Source organism: Acomys russatus, chromosome 23 (genome assembly GCF_903995435.1).
Source record: "Acomys russatus chromosome 23, mAcoRus1.1, whole genome shotgun sequence".
Taxonomy (NCBI): domain Eukaryota; kingdom Metazoa; phylum Chordata; class Mammalia; order Rodentia; family Muridae; genus Acomys; species Acomys russatus.
In genome coordinates, this window is record NC_067159.1 from 20,500,127 (window position 1) to 20,524,312 (window position 24,186).

The window sequence follows — 24,186 nt, forward strand, 5'->3', positions numbered from 1 at the left end:
ATCTTCTCATGGTGGAAACAAACTATCAAAGGTAGATGCCACATGGACAGCAGTAGGTGGCCAACAGAAAACAAAGTCAGTAGCATCTTTTAAAGTTCCTCATCCTATAATGTCATGTTAGGACATCTTTCCTTCCTTCCTTCTTTCCTTCCTTCCTTCCTTCCTTCCTTCCTTCCTTCCTTCCTTCCTTCTTTCCTTCTTTCATATATTCTTTTATTTATTTATTCATTTATTCATTTCTTTCACTCTGTGGCTTCTTTGTGTGTGTGTATGTATGTATGTATGTATGTATGTATGTATGTATATATATATTATGACTTCTGATTTTGTGTTTTTATAGAATCCCTGAGCATGTGAAGGAGGGTGTCTCTGCATCTATATCTGTTTTTAGTGCCTTTCCTGGGGCTCTTTTTCTTCTGCTTGTTTATATCATCCTATTTTGATTTTTTTCATTTCTCTTATATTTTCTTATTATCCCTTAGATGCCTATTTGTTATCTAGTGAGAATGAAAATGGATGGATTCTGACAGGAGGGAAGGCGGGGAGGGTCTTGGAGGAGTAGAGGGAGGGAAAAATACCTAGTTTCAATAAAAGAAAAAAAAAACACCACAACTCCAAAATCTGCAGATCCCACTGTTAATGTGATGGAAACTCTTCTTATAACATAGCATAATTCATTGTTACGTGTCACTCAGTATGAATGTATAAGGAATAGTTGAGGTGTAAGACATTTAATGTTGAGGGGACAGTGATAATTTACTCAGTTTTGAAGTGATGAGCATTTCAATGGTAGAGGCAATCTTTCAATGCTCAAAAAATATTTTTGTAACTGTGGAGTAGGCTCAGTGGTTAAGAGTACTTACTGTTCCTGCAGAAGTCTTGAGATTGTTTCCCAGCGTCTTCATGGTGCCATACAAATGACTTTAACTCCTGTTCCAGGTAATTTGATGCCATCTTCTGGCTACTGCTGGCACAGCATTTATGTAGTATACACACACACACACACACACACACACACACACACACACACACACACACACACACACACACACACCACACACACACACACACACACACTGCATGAAAATGAATAAGTAAGAGCATATGTAATTATCTCAAAAAACAAAGAAAAATACCAGCTTTTTGGATAAGAGGCCTGGAGTTACTCTAAAGGCACGGAGACAGAAGTTCACTTTCAGTTTGTGTTCAGCCTCTGTGTCATGTGTAGGATAGCATCATGAGCCTAGGACTGTGTTAGGAAGCACTCACTGACGGCTCTCCTCAGCCGTTTCTGCTTCCTACCTTTTACTGTGTGAGGCTGTCGTTCTCTATAATCACACACTGTTGGCAGGAAAGATACTTTTACTCTTCTGAAGTTTCGCAATCTGAATAATTATCAAACTCTGAATGACCTTCATTGGCATCAATCGTTGGATTTTCTTCTTCGGAATTTCAATGACGATAACTGTCAAGCACAAGGAACTTGGGTTTACCTGTGGCTGGTCCACAGATGAGAGACTTTCCCTAAGTCTGGAATATTTTAGGTCATGTTCATTCAGTCCCTTCACAATGCAAAACTGGATGTCAGCATTTACAGTGAATACAGAGAAACAGAGCTGGTGAAATGGCTCCTCAGGTAAAGACATATGCCACCAAGCCTGATGACCTGAGTTTGATACCTGAGACTCACAGGTGGAAGGAGATACTGATTGCCACAGTTGCTCTCTAGGCTGTGTGAACACTGTTGCATGCCCAAATCCACAAAGCTTCAATCAATCAATCAATCAATCAGAATCAGGAAGTGTATATTAGAATGTAAGCTGGATGTAGTGGGAATGCCTATAACCCTAGAATGTGAGAGGCAGAAGCAGGGCATGAGTTCAAGGAAAGTCTGGGCCAGCCTGGACTGCAAGAATGAAATCCTATCTCAAAAGAACTAGGAGTAAAAGTGAATCTAACATTTTTTGTTCACTGTGAAAGAAGCAAGACTAGTGGATAATAGTATGAACTTCAAAGCCAAGGCCGAGGCCAAACGTACAAATTAACTATATCAAGGCAGTCTGAAGCTATGTTGCCTCACGTGCATACTGCTGTACAAATATCAGTGCCACGAGATTATGGTAAGAGTCAACTGTGTCCTAGAGAAGTGGCTGGAATACCTGGAAACCCCATTCAGCATCCCTTACTAAAGGTAGTACAGTGGGGGATGCAGAGGTTGCTCAGCAGTTGAAAGCACATGCTGTTCTCCCTCATAGCACTCTGTAATCCCAGCTCCAGTGGTCCTGATGCTCTCTCTTCTACACTTCTCAGGGATCTGTGCATACATGCACACCTACACACATGCACACTTCCAAATATATATATATGTGTATATATATATATATATATATATATATATGTATATATATAATATACATCTTTAAAATATTTTTAAAGGGGCCTGTTGAAAAATTATTAGAAAATGCATCCATGTAGCTTTTCAAATAGAACCTATATGTTTTTTTAAATAGATGAAACAGTTGTACTGTCTTCCTGTTAAATTCTTTGCTAGACAGAGGACGCTTTCTTAAATCAAACCAGGCACTATCGATAGAGGCAAAAACCTTAAGGGGATGAACAAGGTGTGTTCCTTACCACATTTTTGTAGGGATAGTTTCACACAGAATGGATGGAGAATGGAGCGTGTGGAAGGAATTGTTGCACAGGTCATGGGGAGCTTTCAAAACGCAGTACACAAAGAGACAGCGGTTAAATTTTTATTCAAGTTATTATTCTGTGTTGTAAAAATTTTATGTCAATTCAAATAGAGAAAACTACTGTTAGCCAATCAATGGACATTAAAATGAATCATGTGGTTTTTTTTTTTCTTTTTTCTATGCTGGTACAACAAAATGTCCATTGATCATTTTTTGAAATGAGTAATTTTTGGTTCTTGACATCTTGATGGATTTCAAGAAGGCTACTAAATTACGCTGATGTGCTTTATCATTTGTCTTTTAAAGTACATGAGCCTTCTGTTTGTATTTTTATGTTCGTGTACACTTTGGTTTTGGACATTTTACCAGTGAGTTGGTCTATCAGTACTTCCCACACCTAGTTGGCCACCACAGTCCCCTTGGGCACAGTGAGAAGCAAGAAAAATGTATAAAGATTGCTTAAATAAGGCAGTGATTTATTTCTTTTCATGGAAAAGGAGTCTAGTGGTACACTGTGCAGAGTATGGGATGCCTCTGTATTCTTAATGGCTTTGTGTTTTTCCATGCTGGTACTTCCACTTTCATCTTTTGGTTCACATTAGAATCTAGGGCTCCAAAAGGAGAGTGGAGGATGAAAAAAGTGGGCACTTCTTCCTTGATCATACGCCCTCAAAAAGCCATACTTCCAAATTTACCTTATAGCTGTAGTTAGCCAAATGGCTTCCAGGAGCATTAGAGCAGGACTTACAGACCTAAGTGAGAAACTGGCTTTCTGAGAAGTAGCAGGAACTTGTCACAGGAGAAGATTAGAGGTGTTACATTGGGGTGTTGTTAAGATCTGTCACAGCAGTGTGTTGACTGATACCAGCTGCTGTCTAGCCACCGATAATTAACAACCCACAGAGAGATTTGAAATATCAAATTTTGATGTTTTGCTCCAAAGAGTCTGTCATATGTTAACCTTTTCTGTTTCAAAGCCCATGATTCCCCAAACAAATATGACTTTACTGTCTTCACATAACATTCTTAATAAGTAATTTGGGTGTGGCAGCAGGCTAGCCAAGAAGGTAGAGGAGCTTGTGGCCAAACCTCATGAACTGAGTTCTATTCTTGAGCTCTACATGGTAGAAGGAGAGAACCAACTCCCATACGTTCTCTGTCTTTCATCCCTAAACTGAGGTACATGTGTACACACACACACACACACACACACACACACACACACACACAAACACACACACACACACGGGAGGGGAGCTGTTGAGTAATCCTTTATTGAGACTTCAAAATTCATTCTGATAAAAATAATAGATTTAAATCTGCAAAGGGGAGAACACACAGGTCAAAGTTTGGAGGAACCCAGGCAGATTCCCTGAGTTCTCTTTACTGGAGGTAAACCGGACACACACTTCTCTGACGTGTCAGGCAGCACCTATGAGACATGAAAGTCAGTGAGGCTCCATCAAGTCTTGATGTCCCATGAGAAGATGGTGCTGTGTGATTGGCGTTAGAAATTCAGTCTCTATGCTGCCAAAGAAAAAGGGCAACTCTGCCAGTCACTGGTCACAACATCCATGTAACCCAGTGACACTAGTCCAGTATAGTCCAAATTTTTAGATTCAAAAATACAATTCTTTCCTGACGAAGTGTTCCGAGTTGTTTTTCAAAAGAAGGCTGTATATGTTTTGAAGGAGTATGTCTGATCCGTAGCAACCCAGACTTAGCAAATTTGCTGTTTCATGCCTATATTTCCACCCGCGTCAACATACAGAAATAGCACTTATTTCAAAGACACTGGTTAACAAGTGGCACAGGATAGTAACCCTTGAGAAATGGAAATCAGATAATGGATGCCACAGGTTTTCACCCACCGGAGACGAGGCGAATCATGTGGGGAAGCCTATGCAGAACCTGCAGGTGCTTTCAATCTTTAGCTGATATTCAGGGTCACGTGGCTACCTCTGGCGAGGCATACTGGTTGCTTTTCTGTTGTTATGGTAGAATATCGTAACCAAACTAACATTCAGAAAGGGGGCTTTGCATTGCTTATTACAGTTCCAGAGGGTAAGCGTCCATCGTGGTAGGTAGGAAGGTTTGGCAGCAGGAGGGAGGCATGGCAGAAGAAACCAGATTCTGAGAGCTCATGTAAGCAGGAAGCTGTGAGAGCAAACTGGAAGTGACTGGGGCTTTTTAATCCCAAAGGCCACTCCCTCCGGTTCCTTAATTCCTCCAGCAAGGCTGCACCACCCAAATCACCAAAACCGTATTGAATGCTGGACACCATGGAGGACTTTTCTTCTTCAAACCACCGCAATGGGCTTCCGGATCTTGTGTCACGCATTGAGCAATGGAGCAGGAATAATTTGTTAAGAGAAGGCACTGCCAAGGGCCGACATGGGGCCTAACAGCAGAGAGAAAGTATATGGCTCAATGGCCCTTTAGGGTGGCCTGTTGGTGCTTTTATGTTACTATACCCAGCACTTTACAGCTCATTCGAAGTGTTTTTCGGCTCATTTGGATAATATGGTCTTTTTGGAGAATGTTCTACCTGTTGCGTGCAATCCTATCCACACTTGTATGAGTGTCATGTGCCATTAGTACCTTAAATCTCCGCCAAGGGGTGTGAATCTTAATATTATAATGAGCTATTGGTTACCTTGGGACAATGGAGTGGTTCTGTAAGGGGTGCAAGCTAGTGTTAGCTGAGCCAGGTATTTATTTTTAGCTTTCCTCCTTGCGGATTTTCTTTTCTCCTGTGTTAATTCTGCAGCCTGTGTGGAAAATCTCCCAGATCCCACTCTTTGCCCTATCCCTCTGCCTCACTCTCAGTTGAAGAGAACGAGCTGGCAATTCTGGGTAAAGGGTTGTAACACAGAAGAGAGTTACCTAGAGAGGAGCAGGGGTCCCCTTGAGTAACTTACAGGGTAGCTGTCAGCACAAGTTGGTAAAGGACAGTCTGAGAGGGAGAATGGGAGGTGCCAGCCACTCACAGGGGACTTGGGGACTGTACCTGTTCCCCAACAACCTGCCACTAAACTTGAAAATTTTATGGTTCATAGAACATTAGTTACTCAGAAGTTTCTTCCTTCAGCAATGGGAACTAATTAGTCTCAGACCAAATGCTGCTGAAGTTCTATGCCATAAAGCTTACGACCAATTCCTGAAAGAATCAAATGGTTTCCAAGTATTTTGTCTAAGGACCAAACTTAAGAATGGTTTACGGATTTGAAATCATTGCATACCCAGTCTGTGGAAATTCCCAATGCCTGTCATCCAACTAAAAGTATCCAGACATTAAGATGTAGGAAGATTATGTATAGCATAAACACAATGTGTCAATAAATCTAAAATGATGTCATGATGGTCAGAGAACACCATTAAAATAGATGGCATGGCTTTGACTTGTTTGTACATATGGAAGCCTGGTTAGCAGTAGAGAAGCCAATTGTATTTCGAGAGCTGAATTGGTTTAAAACCAGGCTGGGCATTATGGAAAAAAAGACAGTTCCAAGGCAGCAGTAGCACAGAAACGCTAGGGGAATGACAGGTAGTAAGATTCTAGATAGCAGAAAACAATAGTCAGTTATTGTAGGGTAAGGCCATTAGAACTTTATATATTAATTTACCTTTTAAGATATTTTATGTCATATATTTATACCCCTTAACTGGAATTACTAGGTTTTTTTTTTTTTTAAGGAATTGTGGTCTTTCTATTTTTTTTTTAATTTTTTAAAATTTGTTCACTTTACATTCTGATGTAGCCACCTCCCTCCCTCATATCCTCTCCCTCCCACCCCTAGTTCTCAGAAAGGGGAGCCCTCCTCCCTAACATCTGACCTCAGTCTATCAGTTCTCATCTGCCTTTCAATGTCACTCCACACTACATGTTTTCCCTGCAAAGGACACTACTGGGTACTACAAGATGTGTCTTCCCAAACATTTTCTTCCTTGATGGAGTAGAACTTTCTGGTGATGCAGGAGTTGGGAGTAACTCATGCTCTCGTAAGTAAACTGTCCTGATGCTCCTGAAAGAAGCCCAATAAACCTATTGTTTTATACACACACACACATACACACACACACACACACAGACACGTGCTTGCAGTGGGGCTGAGGGAATTTATTCTGTTTACCTATTGAAAAAAACTGCCAATAAAGAAGCCAAAAAAATGATTTCTTATTTAGGAAAGTAAAAGTGGCAGACTAATTATATCATGAATTTTGTGTCATTTAAAGTTATTCAATACAGTGAAAGTATCAACATTTAATAGAATTAGTCTTAACATTGTCCTAGATTCACATTTTCTTTCTTTTCTAAGATTTATTTATTTATTTATTTAATGTACATGAGTGCTCTATCTGCATGTACATCTACATGCCAGAGAGGGCATCAGATCATACTATAGTTGGTTGTGAGCCACCATGTGATTGCTGGGAATTGAACGCAGGACTTCTGGAAGAGCAGACAGTGCTGTTAAACCCTGAACCATGTCTCCAGCCCCTAGATTTATTTTTTTCTTATAACATTAGGAACATTTCTCCATGTTAGAAAATATCTTTTGAACCCATAATTTAAATATATATAAATTTTAATATATATATATAAAATCATGCTTTACTGTTGTAAATAGATCATAATTTAATATACCCCTGTCATTCATTAGATGTTTTTTCTGTCTTTATTGATACAAATTGCTTCAAAAGTGGCAAACAAGCCACTGGCAAAACGTCTTCATTTCTATCACAGACAGAATTCTGCCTAAAAAAGGGCAGGCTTGGATGTAGGCAGAGTCGATGGCCAAACTCTGCCTAGACAGAGTGTGCAAGTCCTCAATATTCTGCCTCACAAATATGTCTGTCAGATATTCTGGGCCAGAAGACTGAAGAAGATGCTCCAACATTATAGAGAGTTTTGGGTGACTATTCAGGTAGCAAACTGTCTCTGTCATCTTCTCATTTGGAAAGCTACTAACCTGTACTCCCGGCATACTCAGGTAATCAAGTTTATTCCTTCTCAAGTCTCTGATGGAGCTGAAGACTAGGTAGCTTAGTTTTACAATGAAGCTTAGTTGTTTAGGAATTAAGATGATTTTAGGTGTAGATAGCTGTTTTAATTTAATAATGACAAGATGTGATGGACATTGCTTTACATTCAGAATTTTACATGCACCAACATAGGAAAGATGTTTTCTTCAGGGCTGTCAAATAAAAATAGTCAAAACACTAAGACTGTAACTTTTATATAATTTCTGATTGTTTTGTGGTTCTTCTTGCTAGAGGTAGTTTATTGTATATATGTGTAATAATATAAATATATATGTAAAAATAGAAAAGAGTACACTTTAAAAATATGTAAACTTTTTCCTAAAGGATTTATCTGTAGAGTATCATTTTTAAACCTTTTAATGTTACAATAGCGGCATAAATCCCTTCCTAGAATGTTTTTGCTCACACAGAACCTTTGCCTTAGTCCCTGGATATTCTTGGCATCCCTTTATTTTCATTACATCTCTTTTTCTCAGGTAGTTTGCAGTTTCTCTTGCTATGGGAGTCTTGTCTTTTGTATCGTGTGTACTGAAATTCGAACCTTCTATTCTAGAACATCAAAGAGTCAATAGGATGAAGACAATTATGCTGGGCTCCCATCTGCAAGCATAGCAGAATATCATTAATAGTGTCACAAGTTTCTCTCTTCCATGGGGTGGGTCTCTTGTTGCACCAGGCATTGGTCGACATTTCCTCAATATCTGCTCTAACCTTATCCATGTACATCTTGTGGAAAGGGTAAATTTTCAGTCAAAGTTTTTGTGGGTTAGGGTTGGTGTTTCCCTCCTTCTACTAGAAGTCCTGTCTGGTTAGGAGGTAGCCTCTTCAGTCTTCATTACCCCCACTATTATGAGTCTTAAATAGAGTCACTCTCATCTCCTCCCAGACTCCACCCTGTTTTCAGGGTCCAGCTTGTCTCAGAGTTGTTCCCTACCTGTGTTTCTCTTTTCTCTCCAAGCCCTCTGACCTCTAGCCCATTTTCTCCCTACATCTGACCCCTCATTTCCCTCTGCACTCTCTCTTCTACCTGCCCCCTCTCTTTTTCCACTTCTGCTATCTATTCTATTTCCCCTTCTTAGTGAGAACCAAGTCGTGTGGAAAAGTGAGGGGAAAGACTGAAGGAGCCAGAGGGAACAAGAACATCCTAAGACCAATAGAATCATCTCACCTGGGCCCTGGGGTGGGAGTCATATGGAGACTGAAGCACCAACCAAGGATCATTCCTAGAGTGGACCTAGGCCTTCTACACATTTGTAGCCAATGGGCAGATTAGTTGTCATGTGGTTTCCATAGTAAGGGGAGTGGGAAGGAGGGATGGCTGCTTTCCTCTGGTGTGGCTACCTTGTCCAGTTTCAGTGGAAGAGGATGTGCCCAGTCCTGCTGTGATTTGATGTACCTGGGTGGGTTGTTATTGTCGGTGAGGGCTCCCTTTTTCTGAGGAGTAGAGGAAAGGTAATAGGGGTAAGAGAGAGGAAGGGTGGGAGCAAGAGGAGAGAAGGAAGGGGGATATGATCTGGATGTAAAGTGAATTTTTAAAGAGGCAGCAAACAAGTAAACAAACAAATAAAAAATTCTAAGATTAACCCTGGTCTTGCTTTTGTCTTTGCCCACTGTATCCTTTCATATTTGTTGGTCGGCATCGTTCTACTTTTAGCATGCTAATGTACGTTACTTTCTCCTGAATTCAAATGGCTCTGGGCCTTGTGAGCCAGCTTTTAATCAGTCAGTGCTAGATAACCTGCTCTTCTCCTTTATAAACATTTCCTATCTTTTCATAAGGGTTTTCACATGATGTGTTATTTTTAATCCCTAACCTATGGAATACTACTCAGCTATTAAAAACAAGGAATTCCCGAAATGATCATAATGAGTGAGTTAACCCAGAAGCAGAAAGAATCAAATGGTATATACTCACTTATATCTGCATACTAGCCCAAGGGGCATGTTCCACAAAAGCCTTCACTTACCAGGAAACTGGGACAGAGGGGAAGGCATCCTATTGGGACTCTAAATGAGAGACGCATGGGAGAACAGCAAAATAAAAGGATACAGAGGGTCCTAGAAATCTACAAGTAGAACAATATGATAGGCAGATTTGGGCCCAGGGGTCCCGCTCAAACTAAGGCACCAGCCCAGAACAATACAGGAGGTAAACTTTAAACCCCTTCCCAGATCTAGCCAATGGTCAGAATATTCTCCACAGTTGAGTGGAGAGTGTGATAGGACTTTCTCACGTACTCTGGTGCCTCACATTTGACCATGTCCCCTGGAGGGGGAGACCTGGTGGCACTCAGAGGAAGGACAGCAGGTAGCCAAGAAGAGACTTGATACCCTATGAGAATATATAGGGGGACGTAATCCCCCTCAGGAACAGTCATAGGGGAGGGGAATAATGGGAAAATGGGGGGGGGGAGGAATGGGAGGATACAAGGGATGGGATAAACATTGAGATGTAACAAGAATAAATTAATAAAAAAAAAGCCTAGGACAATAGCTTAGCATATATTCTTAATTTTTTTTTTTCTGTTTGAGAAATGAAGAAATAGAGTAATTAAGATCTGATGTTAACGTCTTTGGAAATACTGTTCTTAATTTATCTTCTTAAAAGTAAACAATCCTATAAAATTGTCACTGTTTTGATCTGAAGTTTCTTCTTGGTCCTGCTAACATGTGGTTTTGATATGGTTTCATCTGAAATATTAAGAGGAAACTGTTGCTTGTGCTGAAATCTATTGTGAACAGCTTTTAATAGTCACAGATGCAATAGAATCTTTTGTAGGTGTCTTATAAAAATGGTGTGTAATTTTCACATCACCTGGGAAAGGCAGAGTAAGGACTCAGGTGACAGAACCCAGGTTCCATAGTTGCACAGTGACATGATAGATGGAACGTTTTAAGATGCACAAACTCTCTTACTTAGGCTATTTGTCCAGTAGACATGAATTGCATTTCCGAGGTCATGTGATGATTATAAAACAACAAAAATACATATATACCACACACACTCACACACAAATCAACTGAATGTTATTATGATGTTATCCTTTATGTCTGTAAAATATCACTTTGAGTTTTTCTAAAACTGTGTTTTGGAAGGATGTGAGATGGTCACTGGTAGGGGAGGGATATGGTAAAAGTGCACTATATACGTATGAAAGAATAAATTACTTTTTAAAACAAACAAAAAAATTATAAAACTGAAAATTTTATACCATTGCAGTTCATCGGTTAAAGCCTTAATTCCAAGTGTGTAGTATTAGGAGATGAAACTTTTGGAAGATCGTTAGAGGTGCTAAAGCTCATTGGAGGGGGTGCTCATGATGGCATTAGTGTCCTTAGAGAAGACAGTGGAGGGCTTTCTCTCACTCTCTTCACATACAGATATAATAAGGTAGTAATCTACAAGCCAAGAAAAGGATCTTTACCAGAGAAGAAATTATATAGAAATTTGACCCTGGATTATGCCACTTGTAGTATTTTGAGAAAGAAGTGTTTGTACCTAAGTCACTCAGTCTATGATATTCAGAGGCTTTATCTTAATTAGAGGAACTAATATCTACATCAGATTCAATCATCATGGTCTGATCTTATTAAGAATTGTATGATTAATGGATTGGGATTTGTGTCAGTAGAAGAGCATTTGCCTTGCCATTGTAAGACACTGGGTATAGTCCCTAGTATCAAGGGAGAGAAAAGGATGACTCATATGTTAATAACACATGTGTGTGTATACATTATACATACAGACACACATAAATACACACACACACACACACACACACACACACACACTCCTCTGTATGAAGTTTCAGTCTTTTTAAAAGAAGATGAGCTTTCTTGGAGTCAGTCTATTAAGTGGCATGCGATTTATAAGTTGAAGTGCCATGTATAAAATCTGGCCAAGGCAGACTAGAGACTCAAATGACAGAACTCAGCTTGCGTAATTGCACAGCGACATGATAGATGGGATGTCTTAAGATGTATGAACTATCTTACTTAGGCTAACTATTTGTCCAATAGGAATGAATTGAGTGAATTTTCCAGGTGATGTGACTAGCATCCTGAAAGGGCTCATTCATTTCCAGTTGATGTGTTTTGTGATGTTTTACAAATTCATCATCTTTTCCATCTGACTTGTCTTCCCTAGAATGGAAATGTAATGTAAATTCACCCTAATGTGTCTAGCTCAAAGTTCATGAGTTATGTACAGTTCTATATATTACAAAACATTATCTCCTGTGTTCTATGCATGTCATGGATATTAAAATGTATATGAAACTTTGATAGTGCCATACTAATTTATGAAGAGAATATTGGCATTTTCAGGCAATCTACCTCTGCAATTGTAGGTCAGAAAGCTAAGATAAATTCAGGAACCCATGACCAATTTGATTTCTTCTGAAATATATCTCTTCTTTTCATCTTGTAGTATTTATAGTCTTCTTTTTGCCTGTTGCCTTCATATTTTCTCATATTCCTGTATTTTTAAAACAAGTCCCCATGTAAGCATTCAAAATTGACAGTTCAGGAACAAGAATATACATTTGATAAGTGACAACTAAAACACAGTATGGTATAAATACGCACTGCCTGTAAGGCAACATTTTATATATTGTCTTAATAATCTAAATGATGCTATCAGCTCAGTACTATTACTGATTAATGTTTTATAGTGGAGGAAAGAGTGAAGGCTTACTCCAGAAAAAACAGAAGAGCTAAAAATCTAAGAACAAATGTAACACAAAACACTATACACACTGTTTAGTAACTGCTTCCCACAAAGTTGTAAGATTTAGAACCTTTACAATATTCTTTCTTCATCTATTTTATCCATCACTTATTAATGATAGTAAGGTACTAATTGTAGAAGGAATATTGACCTTTGTATGGTGCTAGTAGAAAAATTCCAGGAAAAAAGGACAACTTTTCTTTATTATCATTATCTGGAGAAGTGGTCCTAAGGCATCATCATGTCTTGGATAGCTATGAGTACATGAGAGCTCTTGGCCAGGACTAATCACCATGGTCTCCAAGAGTTTCAGACTCCAAACTTGCTTGTATCTTGTTTTGTGGACCAGGTGGGACCAAATGAAGGTAATTCTGCACTCTTTCTGGCAAAGCAGGGACTGGCCTTGCCAGTCTTGGGACTCTCCAACGTCTCCAAATACCTTGTGAATGCCATGGAGATTAGTTGAGCCCCCCATCCACTATGAGTATGACAGACTTAAGAAAGGGTGGGGTAATTGGCTGACACTGAGTCCTGTAAACAACTATATGCACAGCAAGTAAGTACCAAGTTCAGTTCCATGTTCACCAGACTTGCCAGTGTGCTTTCCCTCCTGTTAGTTGAGAGAATTACCTCAAGAGTCAATAATGTTAGTAGAGAGTTTACTCAGATGCAAGTGGCAGAAAATGCTACATCAGGATTAAGTACATAGGACCAGTTAGGAGAGAAGGAAAAGCAACATGTATTTAATCATATGTTTCCTCTTAGCCTCATACAAGGGAAAGACCCATAGAAATCTCAGAGTAGGCCATCAATGATAACATTTAAGCAGAATCTGAGTAAGAAACAATTTAATTCATGAATCTGACCATGTGAAACTCAAATGTGAGTATGCATGTGTTATTTTTATAGCTCAGAATTACAAGGAATAATTAGCATTGAGTAGAAAATCATTGTTTATAATTCAAATGTAAAAAGTGAAGAAAACTTAAAGTGGTACATTATAATTAGTTAATCAATATGGTCATATTAGTGTTGGCATATTTTCGGAAAGAAGACTTCTTGGCCAAATGGCTTCCTGTAACTGGAATTTGAGCTTCCAAATGATGCTAAAGTTCTAGTATTTTATGACCAGTGATTAGTGTTTTTAATCCAGGAAGACCAAATATATGACTACAGTCAATGTAGCTGTTCTTCACAGCCTTTGGGGTGAGGCACAAACCATCTAGGTACAGGCTTTCAGTGTGTGTGCTGTGAGACTCCAGATGTTTCTGTGTAAAATGTTCACAGAAACCAATGACAGCGCAGAACTCATCAGAGTTTGTGTGGAGTGGACTTGAACCATATGAAGGCATTTCTTAAACCAAACAAAATCACGCCACGAGATTTACTCAAACTCCTTTTTCTTTCTCTGCCTTCATTCTCACCAGTACATTCTCGCAATGCTTCTGAAACTGACTGGGATACCCAAAGCCAGATTTTTTGATGAGAGAAAAACCCCCTCCCCCCATTAGCAGTAACTTGATATCTGAAAGGGTTAATGGGCTTCTTAAAGTGCTCAATTTATCCAGAGAGGGGACCCGGTGACCCTGGTAAGGACCTGGCTTTGGTCATTTCTTAGTAAGAGTGTAATTTAGAACTCTCCCTTATTATTCTGCCAGCTGCTTACTTATCGATGATATTGACTTTGGGTTTTAAAAAAGTCTTGCTTTGGAAAATTGTTTTGAGCAGCTCTTAACCACACACGTCCTGTATTCTTATTTTATATCCCTTTTCATCTGGGATATTATTAAGTCAAATCCTTGGTAACCATTCTCCACAATCCAATTTATTTTTATCCAAGATCCATTGAATTCAACTCAACGACTTCTCGTAAAAGGTTAACCCAATATTTCATGCTGTGTTATACTTTATGTTTGTATTCTGTGAAAGAAAAGTAACCATGATAAGCAGCCAATAAATTACATTCAGAACGTTTATTTCCAAAAGTTACATTACTATGCCGGTATAGATAAATGTAATCATTTATCACAATATGGATTGTGGATGTAAAAGGTAAAATAAATACAGCCATATTTCTTGCATGATTCTTAGTTTGTGTGCTTTAAATGTTGGCCCGAATACCTTTAAACTCGATCTTTTATTTGCTGACATATTATCATGTAGTACACTAGTGATTCAAGTCTGAAAACGTATGCAAAAGTATTGTGTGTGTAGTAAGATCTTTATTTTTTTCTGTAAAATGAGATTCTTGAAGTTTCTTAAGCTAACAATTATAAATCAGCCACTTGGGTATTTTTCATTGCCAGGAATAATCATTCAGAAACAGAACTTTAGTGTGAATGGGCTATTTGGAAGACACAAACAACTAACCGGATAGAGTTAAGAAACATCAGGCCTGTCATTTGTAAGAATTGCTAAAAATAATTTTATCACATTTATGCAAGTAAATCAAGTCCCAAAATTGTTCATTAAAGTGAAAACAGTTACAGTTAAACTTGTTGAATGTAGAATTAATTAATTGTAATAACTTTATCAAGACATAGTTTCCATATCATCCTACTCTTCATGTTTTTTAAATGTATTCATAGGATCATGTTAACAATACATAGCCACAGTTCATTATTCCACAAAGAAACCAAACATCCTTTAGCAGTCACTTTTTACTTTCCAAAAGCAGCATGGTTGCGTCTTCTTTTTCATCCAATTTAAAGATACATTTCATAGTGGTTTCTAGAATTCCATGAGTATCTATACTTTCTATATATTAGTATATTTGTTTGAAAACACACTTACTTTGTGCTCTCAGGACAAGGAATTCATATTTTGGTTTAGTGGCAGGATAGATGGTTTAAGGTACTCCATTTCCCCTACAGTCTGAACCCCTGACATCCATTTATGGTACAGTACTAGACATGAGTATGAGTATTTTGTGATAACAACATTTTTATTTGTGTTTTTGATAACTTTCAATAGATATGGTCATTGGAATTTCATAGATGTGTGCAATGCACTCTGATGACTCTTGTAGGCACCCTCTTTTATCCCCCTTTCCAATCCTGTAGATGCTACCCAACTCCCCAACTCCATACCAGTCCCTTTTCCATACTCATATCCGGTGTTGCTGTTTTGTGATGCCTGGGGTCTTCTGTGTGACCTGGGGTTTGTACAGTGGCTCCAGCAAAGCCTTTGCTCTCAGCCTTTTTCAGATCTCCCTGAATCATTGTCCGTTCATGTTGCTAGAACACTTAGTTCCTACTTTGTTTAGTGACCCAGAAAATCACTTACACTGCTGCAAGCTTCAGTTGATTTTGGACCTGTTTGGAAGGGTTGTTTTTGTGGTAAGCCTTTGAAGGCTTTTCTTTTCTTTCTTTTTTTTTCCTTTTTTCTTTTTTTTATTAATTCATCTCAATTGTTATCCCATCCCTTGTATCCTTCCATTCCTCCCTCCCTCCTGCTTTCCCCCTACTCTCCTCCCCTATGACTGTGACTGACTGAGGGCGACCTCCTCCTCCTGTATATGGTCATAGGGTATCAAGTCTCTTCTTCGTAGCCTGCTATCCTTCCTCTGAATGCCACCAGGCCTCCCCATCCAGGGGAACATGGTCAAATATGGGGCACCAGAAGTTCGTGTAAAAGTCAGTCCCCACTCTCCACTCAACTGTGGAGAATGTCCTGTCCATTGGCTAGATCTGGGTTGGGGTTCGATGTTTACTGCACCTATTGTCCTTGACTGGTGCCATAGTTTGAGCAGGACCCCCGGGCCCAGATCAGTCCATCATAATGTTCTTCTTATACGTTTCTAGGACCCTCTGGATCCTTCTATTTCCCCATTCTCCCATGCTTCTCTCACCTAAAGTCCCCAAAAGGATGTCCTCCCCTCTGTCCCACTTTTCTGATAAGTGAAGCCTTTCAGGGACATGCCTTTTGGGCTAGTGTCCAGATAAGTGAGTATATACCATTTGACTCTTTCTGCTTCTGGGTTAACTCACTCGTTATGATCATTTCTAGGTCAATCCATTTGTCCACAAATTTTGGAAATTCCTTGTTTTTAATAGCTGAGTAATATTCCATAATGTAAATGTACCACAGTTTCTTTTTCCAATCTTCTACTGAGGGACACTTAGGCTGTTTCCATGTTCTGGCTATTATGAATAAGGCTGCTATGAACATGGTAGAGCATATGTCCCTGTTGTATGCTGGAGCTTCTTCTGAGTATATTCTAGGGAGTGAAATAGCTGGGTGTTGAGGAAGCCCTATTTCCAGTTTTCTGAGATAGTACCAGATAGATTTCCAAAGTGGTTGAACTAGTTTGTATTCCCACCAGCAATGAAGGAGTGTTCCTCTTTCTCCACATCCTCGCCAGCATGTGGTTTTGCTTGAATTTTTTATCTTAGCCATTCTGATGGGTGTAAGATGGAATCTCAGTGTCATTTTGATTTGCATTTCCCTGATGACTAAGGAGGTTGAGCATTTCTTTAAGTGTTTCTGACCCATTCGATATTCCTCTGTTGAGAATTCTTTGTTTAGTTCTGAACTCCATTGCTCAATTGGTTTATTTGGTTTGGTGGTGCTTAATTTCTTGAGTTTTTTTTTTATATATATATATTGGATATTAGCTCTCTGTTAGTAGACACACTCTCACAGCAAACACCCTAAGCCTCTGGATTTTCAGTCTTTCCATGGCTCCTGAGCCTTCGGTATTGGGGTTGTTTTGTAGATGTATATGTACATTGAGAAAGAAATTTTTGAGAATTATTAGAAGGGATATTAGATGTTACTGCATTCACATTTTTTCCAGTAGATGACTGACTCACAACAATGGTGTTATATTTTCTTATTTGCTTTTTTTTTTTTCAATTACAGCTTTGGTTCTGCTTAGCTTTTCCAAGTACATTCTTATATTGTGGCATTCATATGAAGGTCCTGTGTTACGTCTAAGTTTTTTTTTCTTTTTTTCTCTTTTTTATTTTTTTAATTTTTCTCTAAAATCATCATATGAAATTTGGGTCATACTTTAACTTGTTTAGGTTACATCTGCTTTTCTCCCCTCTGTCATATATCATAAGAATAAGAGTTTTCACTCTTAGCTAAGTCTCTCTTTAGGGAAATGGAGAGATATGAAATAAAATTTTGATTTGTTTTAATATCAACATGGTTACTTATGTATGTTTGTATATTGTTTGTCCTGTGTTTAGAATATCCTGGCTTTAAATCCTCGAATACAAACTCATGCAACTCTGCGTTCCACCATGGCCAAGAAACTAGACAAGAAACATTGGAAAAGAAACTCTGATAAGACCTGCTTTGTAAGTATCACTGACACATGATTTCCTGCTGAAAATTAGCTCCCACAATGAAGACAATGTCATCCTAGAAATGTAGTTAGAGATGTGCAAGTACTACGGTGCCTTTAAATTACTTTAAACATTTTATATCTGAAACAATCTCAAAATCCCATTTAATTGTGATGCTTTGCAAATCTTCTTTAAAACTGTATAAGTCTGGTACCAGTATTTCTTTTTCTAAGTTGTTCTTAAATTTAGCTGAAAATTATTTTGTGCAGTGGTAGCATGGTAAAAGGTTTTCCATATGGCAAGGTCCAGTGTCACTGAAGAAGGTGTGTGCATGACTACCTATTAGCTGAAGTGATGACTGGTCAGTGTTTAGTATAAACAGCTGACACGCTCAGGTGAAGTGCAGAAGCAGAGCGGCTTCTCAGAAATTCTTTATAACTGATTTTTAAAAATATGCCTTTATTTTCAAGACAGTGTTTCTCTCTGTAACAGCCCTGGCTGTCCTGGACTCCCTTTGTAGTCCAGGCTGGCCTGGAACTCATCGAGAACTGCTTCCTCTGCCTCTCCAGTGCTGGGATTAAAGGTGCATGTCACCGCGTCCTACCTTTATTGCTGAGTTTTAATTTGTTAATTTGTTTTTATCTGCTTGTGAGACCAGGACTCACCTTGTAACCCACGCTGGCCTTATATGCATGCAATTTCCTCTCTCCTCACTTCCTGTGTCCCAAGATTGCAATTTAAACCACAGTGCCTAGCTTAGAGTCTTTCTTAGCTTTGTCTATATCATGATCACGGACTATGAGGTCATGAGTGGGTATTAGATATGGCCTCAAAGGAAGGGTTGAAAATGTCTTATGAACTATAAATATTTAAAATTGGAAAGAAATTCCTATTTAATAGAATTTCCCCATCAAAATTTCCAAAGCAATTAATGAGACCATGGCCTAAGCTTTCTCTCTGGATGCTTTGTACAGAATGCTGCTTAAGATACATGACTTTGCTTTTGTCATTTTTCTCCCTCCTTTCCTTGGGAGGATAGAACTTGAGGACAGGCACTTATGATAGGCTTATGTTACTGTTGTGTTTTTCTATCATGCATGGGTCACCCTCCAAATGGTTCTGAAAACCACAAAAGGTCAGACACACTATGGCATGAAAAGATCTTGCCATCAGCTGCAGTGTTCTGTTTGGCATTCTGATTTTCCTGGTCCTCTCCTGTGAACTCTGCTCTCTACCATGACATTGCCAGGAAAAGTCTTTGAAAGGACATCAGAGTTGCCCGCTCTGGATCATGTGATGACAAACTGTGATCTCATCTAATGATGGCAGCAACTGAAGAGAACGAGAGCAGAGTAGTACAGTTTTCAAACTTATCTCTTAGAGGCTATCAAGGATAAATCTCTCATTTCAAAGATGTGAGAGCTGTGATCCGGAGACATCAGATGCCTTCCCTGAGGCATTTCATTCATAAATGATCTGACATTCTTTGGTCCAGGTTCTATTTAGTAATAGAAGTTTTTCCTCCTATTTCAATTGTTATTTTCACTACTCTCTTAGAAAAAAATGATCATTTTGTTCCAGATGTAATCTTATACATAGAGTTTCTCATTGCGTTTCTTCCAAAATATGTAACTGACAAAGGTAGTACTGAGATATGTTTTTCATTCAAGTATTTGTTGTTTAGAATTTGTGGAAAATCAGTCTCACCATATTCAAGAATTAATATGTATCTTATGTGATGGGGTTGTTATTATAAAAATCAGAGATAGGCTGGTTTGAGCCATTGAGTGGTCAATATAGTAAAGACTAATCTGAGATCAAGGTGTTGTCAGGGTGCATTGCTGCTAGTCTAATCAATGGGTCTGCCTCCTGTGTTTTCACATGGTCTTTCTGTTCTAATGGCTTGTTTTAATCTGTTTACCACTCTAAATACTGTGTCTAAATCACTACAGTTTAAGGTACTAACAGTTAGTATTACAACACATAAATTTTACGGAGACACAATTTAACCTATAAAAATAACAAAACTGTCAAATACACCTGCTCATTTATCTTATAGTAATATGTCCTATGGAAAGAATTAGGAATTAGATAAACATTAATTATGTAAAAAGAAGATTATTCTAGACATTATTTATTCAGCAGAGAAAAAATGTAGAAGGAAAATCCATCAAATTCAAATGACTAGGTCATGTTTAACTAAATTAAGGCAAATATTATCAGTGTTAAATTGTATGACCACTGCAAATTATCATTAAATAGTTAATACTCTGGGTTAAACAGGCGCAATCTACATTACATGCAAAGCACATAAAACATCACTGGATCTAATTGTAATTGTGTGTACTTGCATACAACTATATCTTTGTGCATATCTACAAAGAATAAAAATGTCCATAAAATTGTTAATAGTGGTTATCTTTGTGCTGTTGACATCTTTTGGTTTTCTATAGTGAGCAAATATAAATGGGAGAATAAATTAAAAGCTTCCAATGCATTTACAAATAATAATCTCATTGTATAAGATCAGATTTATTGCTGAGGATGCAGATCATTCTCCAGTGATACTCATAGATTGAGAGAGAACAGTGAAGTTCATTCCTTAGGGAGACTGGAGGTGGTAGAGCTAGAGTTCAAGCTTAGCTGCGGTTCCCTAATTGAATAAGATTCCCTTCCTTTGTATAAGTATCCTCTCTGTGCCTATATAAAGAATTTAATGATAACTTGTCTCCCATCATGTCCTAATCTAATGAGATGCCTCTTATTTTCGCTAGGGTGGTGTCAGAGGACAAGAAGGATCCTGGAATTTGTTAGGTAGATAAGGCTGATCTTGAAACTCTCAGAAATCTGCATGATTCAGACTTCAAAGTAATAGTATTAAATATGTGCAACTAGCACACCCAACAGAGCTGTATTCTTTTTTTTAATACATCAATTGTCATTCATAAGGTTATTTTTAATTCACTGGTATAGAATTTTGTATATAGATGCAAAGTAAGTTTAATTCTGGATAAATTGGTATAGAATTCAAGTATAAGTTTACTCTTCACACACACACTATATATGTGTATACTTTGAAAGTGATATTGCAGGCTATTTATGATAAATAGTTTATACAAGTTAATTGTTGATCAAATCATGGTCATGTCAACCACTAGTCTACTTTGATCACAAGAATATACATCTTAGGTGTGGCAGATAGATATGATCCTATAGAAAGGTAAGGTAGGATAGTTAGAAAGATAAGGGCTTCAAAAACCTCAGAGACATACAGAATATGGCATTTAAAAATGTTTTTATTATTTTAAAGATTCACTGACAATAAAGTTAACTCCTGGCAACACCCAGCCTACCTCAAAGGGAATGAGGAGCATCAAAGAGCCTCCTTATGGGGATTGCTTTAAATGTGGCAAACAAGCCACTGGGCAAAAAGTCCTCATTTCTACCATAGAGCAAGGTTGGATGCAAGCACAGTCGAAGGCTAAACTTTGTCTAGACAGGGTAAGCAAGATTTCAATAGTTCCTGCCTCACAAATATGTCTGTCAGATATATTGGGCCAGAAGGGTGAAGATGATGCTCCAATGTTATAGAGAGTTTTGAGTGACTCTTCAGGTATCAAACTGTCTCTGTCATCTTCTCATTTGGAAAACTACTAACCTGTACCCCTGGCATGCTCAGGTAATCAAGTTTATTCCGTCTCAAGTCTCAAGTCTCTGGAGTTGAAGACCAGGTAGGTAGCTTAGTTTTACAATTAATCTTAGTTGGTCTAAGGGTTAAATTGCTTTTATATCTAGATAGTTGTTTTAAGTTGATAATGACAAGATGTGACAGAGATTGATTTACATTTAGAATTTTAGACATACCAAGACAAAACATAGGAAAAATGTTTTCTTCAAGGCTGTCAAATACAAATAGCTAAAACACTAAGATTATAACATTTATATAATTCCTGATTGTGTCATGGTTCTTCTTTCTATATGTAGTTTATTGCATTTATATGTAATAATATAAATGCATATGTAAAATAAAAATGTTTAATTAATGAAAATAAAATAAAAGATGTATTTATTCATTACTATGTATACAGTGCTCTGCCTGTATGTACACCTGCAGGCCAGAGGAGGGCATCAGATCACATTATAGATGGCTGTGAGCCACCATGTGGTTGCTGGGAATTGAACTCAGGACCTTTAGAAAAGCATTCAGGGTTCTTAACCACTGAGCCCTCTGTTAGTTGGCTCTACCCCTTGCCTCCAGGAGGGGCCATTGCAGAGCCTTCTGGGTCTGGATATGTGTCTTATCATAGATACATCTTGGCTCTGCCTTGCTCGCCTTCATCCCTCTTGCTGTCATTTTCTTACAGAGTATTCATTTAGTAACTTCAAACTCCAATCCCTGTGCAGTCTTTGCATCTATGAAAACTATGTATCAAATGCTGAAATTGCTATTTCAGGGCCTCATCCTCACTATCTGCTACAGCCCTTCAGCCTCTCTTTACTGGAAGATTATCTTATTCACTGTCATTCTCTCCCTCTCCCTCTCTCCCCATCTCTCTCTCTCTCTTCCCCCCTTTTCTCTTCCCCTCTCTCTCCTCCTTGTTCTACCCTCCCTTTCTTTGTTTCCTCTTGTTTCAAAGTTAGATTATTAATAGAACCACTCTATATTTTGTAGTATATTCAGTCAGATAACTCCTTTCTTTATATCTCTAAGGTAACCTTTCTACCGCTGCCATGATAACCAAATACCCATCGAATAGATCTTTTTACAGTCCTAACAAATACTTAAAATGTAACATGTTGATAAATTATGAAATTATTAGCTTGACCCAAAATCTGTTCCCCAGAATCTCCACCATTTATTTTTTCCTTTAGAATAAATTTACATATATTTACATAGATATATATGTAAATACATGATTGTTTATATGATATCCTTATCACCTCCCCTTTGAATCTCTGAAGTGGCCTTGAGACTACTCTCAGCACCTAACCCTTTCCCAATGGAGCGTATGCTTGCTGAGCATTCCTTTAACAGTTCTGCCCTGATAATCTGCCAGGGATATTCCTGCTCACTGGTAACCATAATGTCCTTTGCTCACCTATCATCTTAGTAAAGCTGTCTCCAGGATCCCTATATCAAACTCTGCCTGCCCTTTACCTGGCTCCTTTTGGGCTTCCTTGCTTGGACTTTCTTCACAGTATTTGCTGCTAATACACTCCTTTTACTTATAGTGCGTTCACTGTCTTCCTTTTGAATATGAGTATGTAAAGCCCAGTATGCAGGACTTTTTATATTGGACTTGTCTTGCATTTCTTCTCCTTACCTGTGTTTCTCAAGTGGCACCTGGCATATAGCTGGTACTTAATGAATAGCTATTGAGTGAATGTGTGGATGAACAAAATAACAGAACTCCCATTTCCTCATTCTTTATGTACTGGACATTGGGATTACATATTCTCTTGCATTATACTGATTGGCAGATCTTTTTGCAATAGCTACTTACTGCATTTTGATTTCTGAGGAATGTGGATCGTTAAGACTACATCTTTCAGTTTAAGCATGATAATGCTAGGCTAAAGAATGTTAAGCAATTTACTAAGATTCACTGAAATTACTGATGTCCTTACTAGTACTTTACTTCACATCCTTTAAAAAAAGCGTGTTTATGAAAACAGATACACGTTAAAAGTTCAAGAAAGTGTGGTTTGTGGTGGATCTGACATTACTTCAAAAGACAGAATGAAGGTTTGAGCTTTGGGTTGAGGGGTGAGCCCCACTCCAGCCAGACAGTCACTGGCTAATCACAGTGTATAAGCAGGTCATGTTTGAGTTTCTCTGAATTCCATGGTAAAGTTTTTAGGGGTCTTCATGCTTTAGGAAGCATCCATGCTTTGGTCACGTGATCAAATGCTATTTAGAGACAAATAAGATCTACAAAAGTCATATTCTGTTTTTATTTTAAAGACAGACTCTAATTTTGTTTTAGTAAGTGGATGATTGGCCTCTAAGAGAACAGGCATTGTTTTGTCCCAAGAATGACAATTTTGAAATTTTTGCCCAGGAATTTCATTATTTGGCAGCTAACTAGTGTTCTTTGAGTAATTGGAAATTCTGAATTACATAGGGAATTTAAGCTGGCAAATGTGTTTGGACTGGGTAATGAAGCACAAAGCGCCTATTCCCAGTATCTTTTAAACAGGTGTTCCATAACCGCTGTTTATTTTTGACATTTTGAAAATGTTGAACTGTCCTAATTACATCAATATTTTGCAGTCATTCCATGTGTGATGTTTGAAGACCAGAAAATATTATGAATTAGAAAAATTCATTCCAGGTGAAGAATAAAAGGAAACACAGCTAAGTACAGCAAGCCATTTGTATTCAGAATCTTAGTGATTTATTGTAAAATTGTGACCCCTA

The 24,186-nt window shown here is 38.2% G+C and overlaps 1 protein-coding gene across 1 annotated transcript in view; it reads left to right on the plus strand.

Annotated features, from left to right (window-relative positions):
• The window catches only part of Dpyd (dihydropyrimidine dehydrogenase), an 877,326-nt gene that overhangs the window by 19,257 nt on the left and 833,883 nt on the right, over positions 1-24,186 (plus strand). Inside the window, 1 exon segment of the mRNA XM_051165995.1 lies at positions 17,667-17,777. Within this exon segment, the coding sequence (XP_051021952.1) occupies positions 17,667-17,777 (111 nt within the window).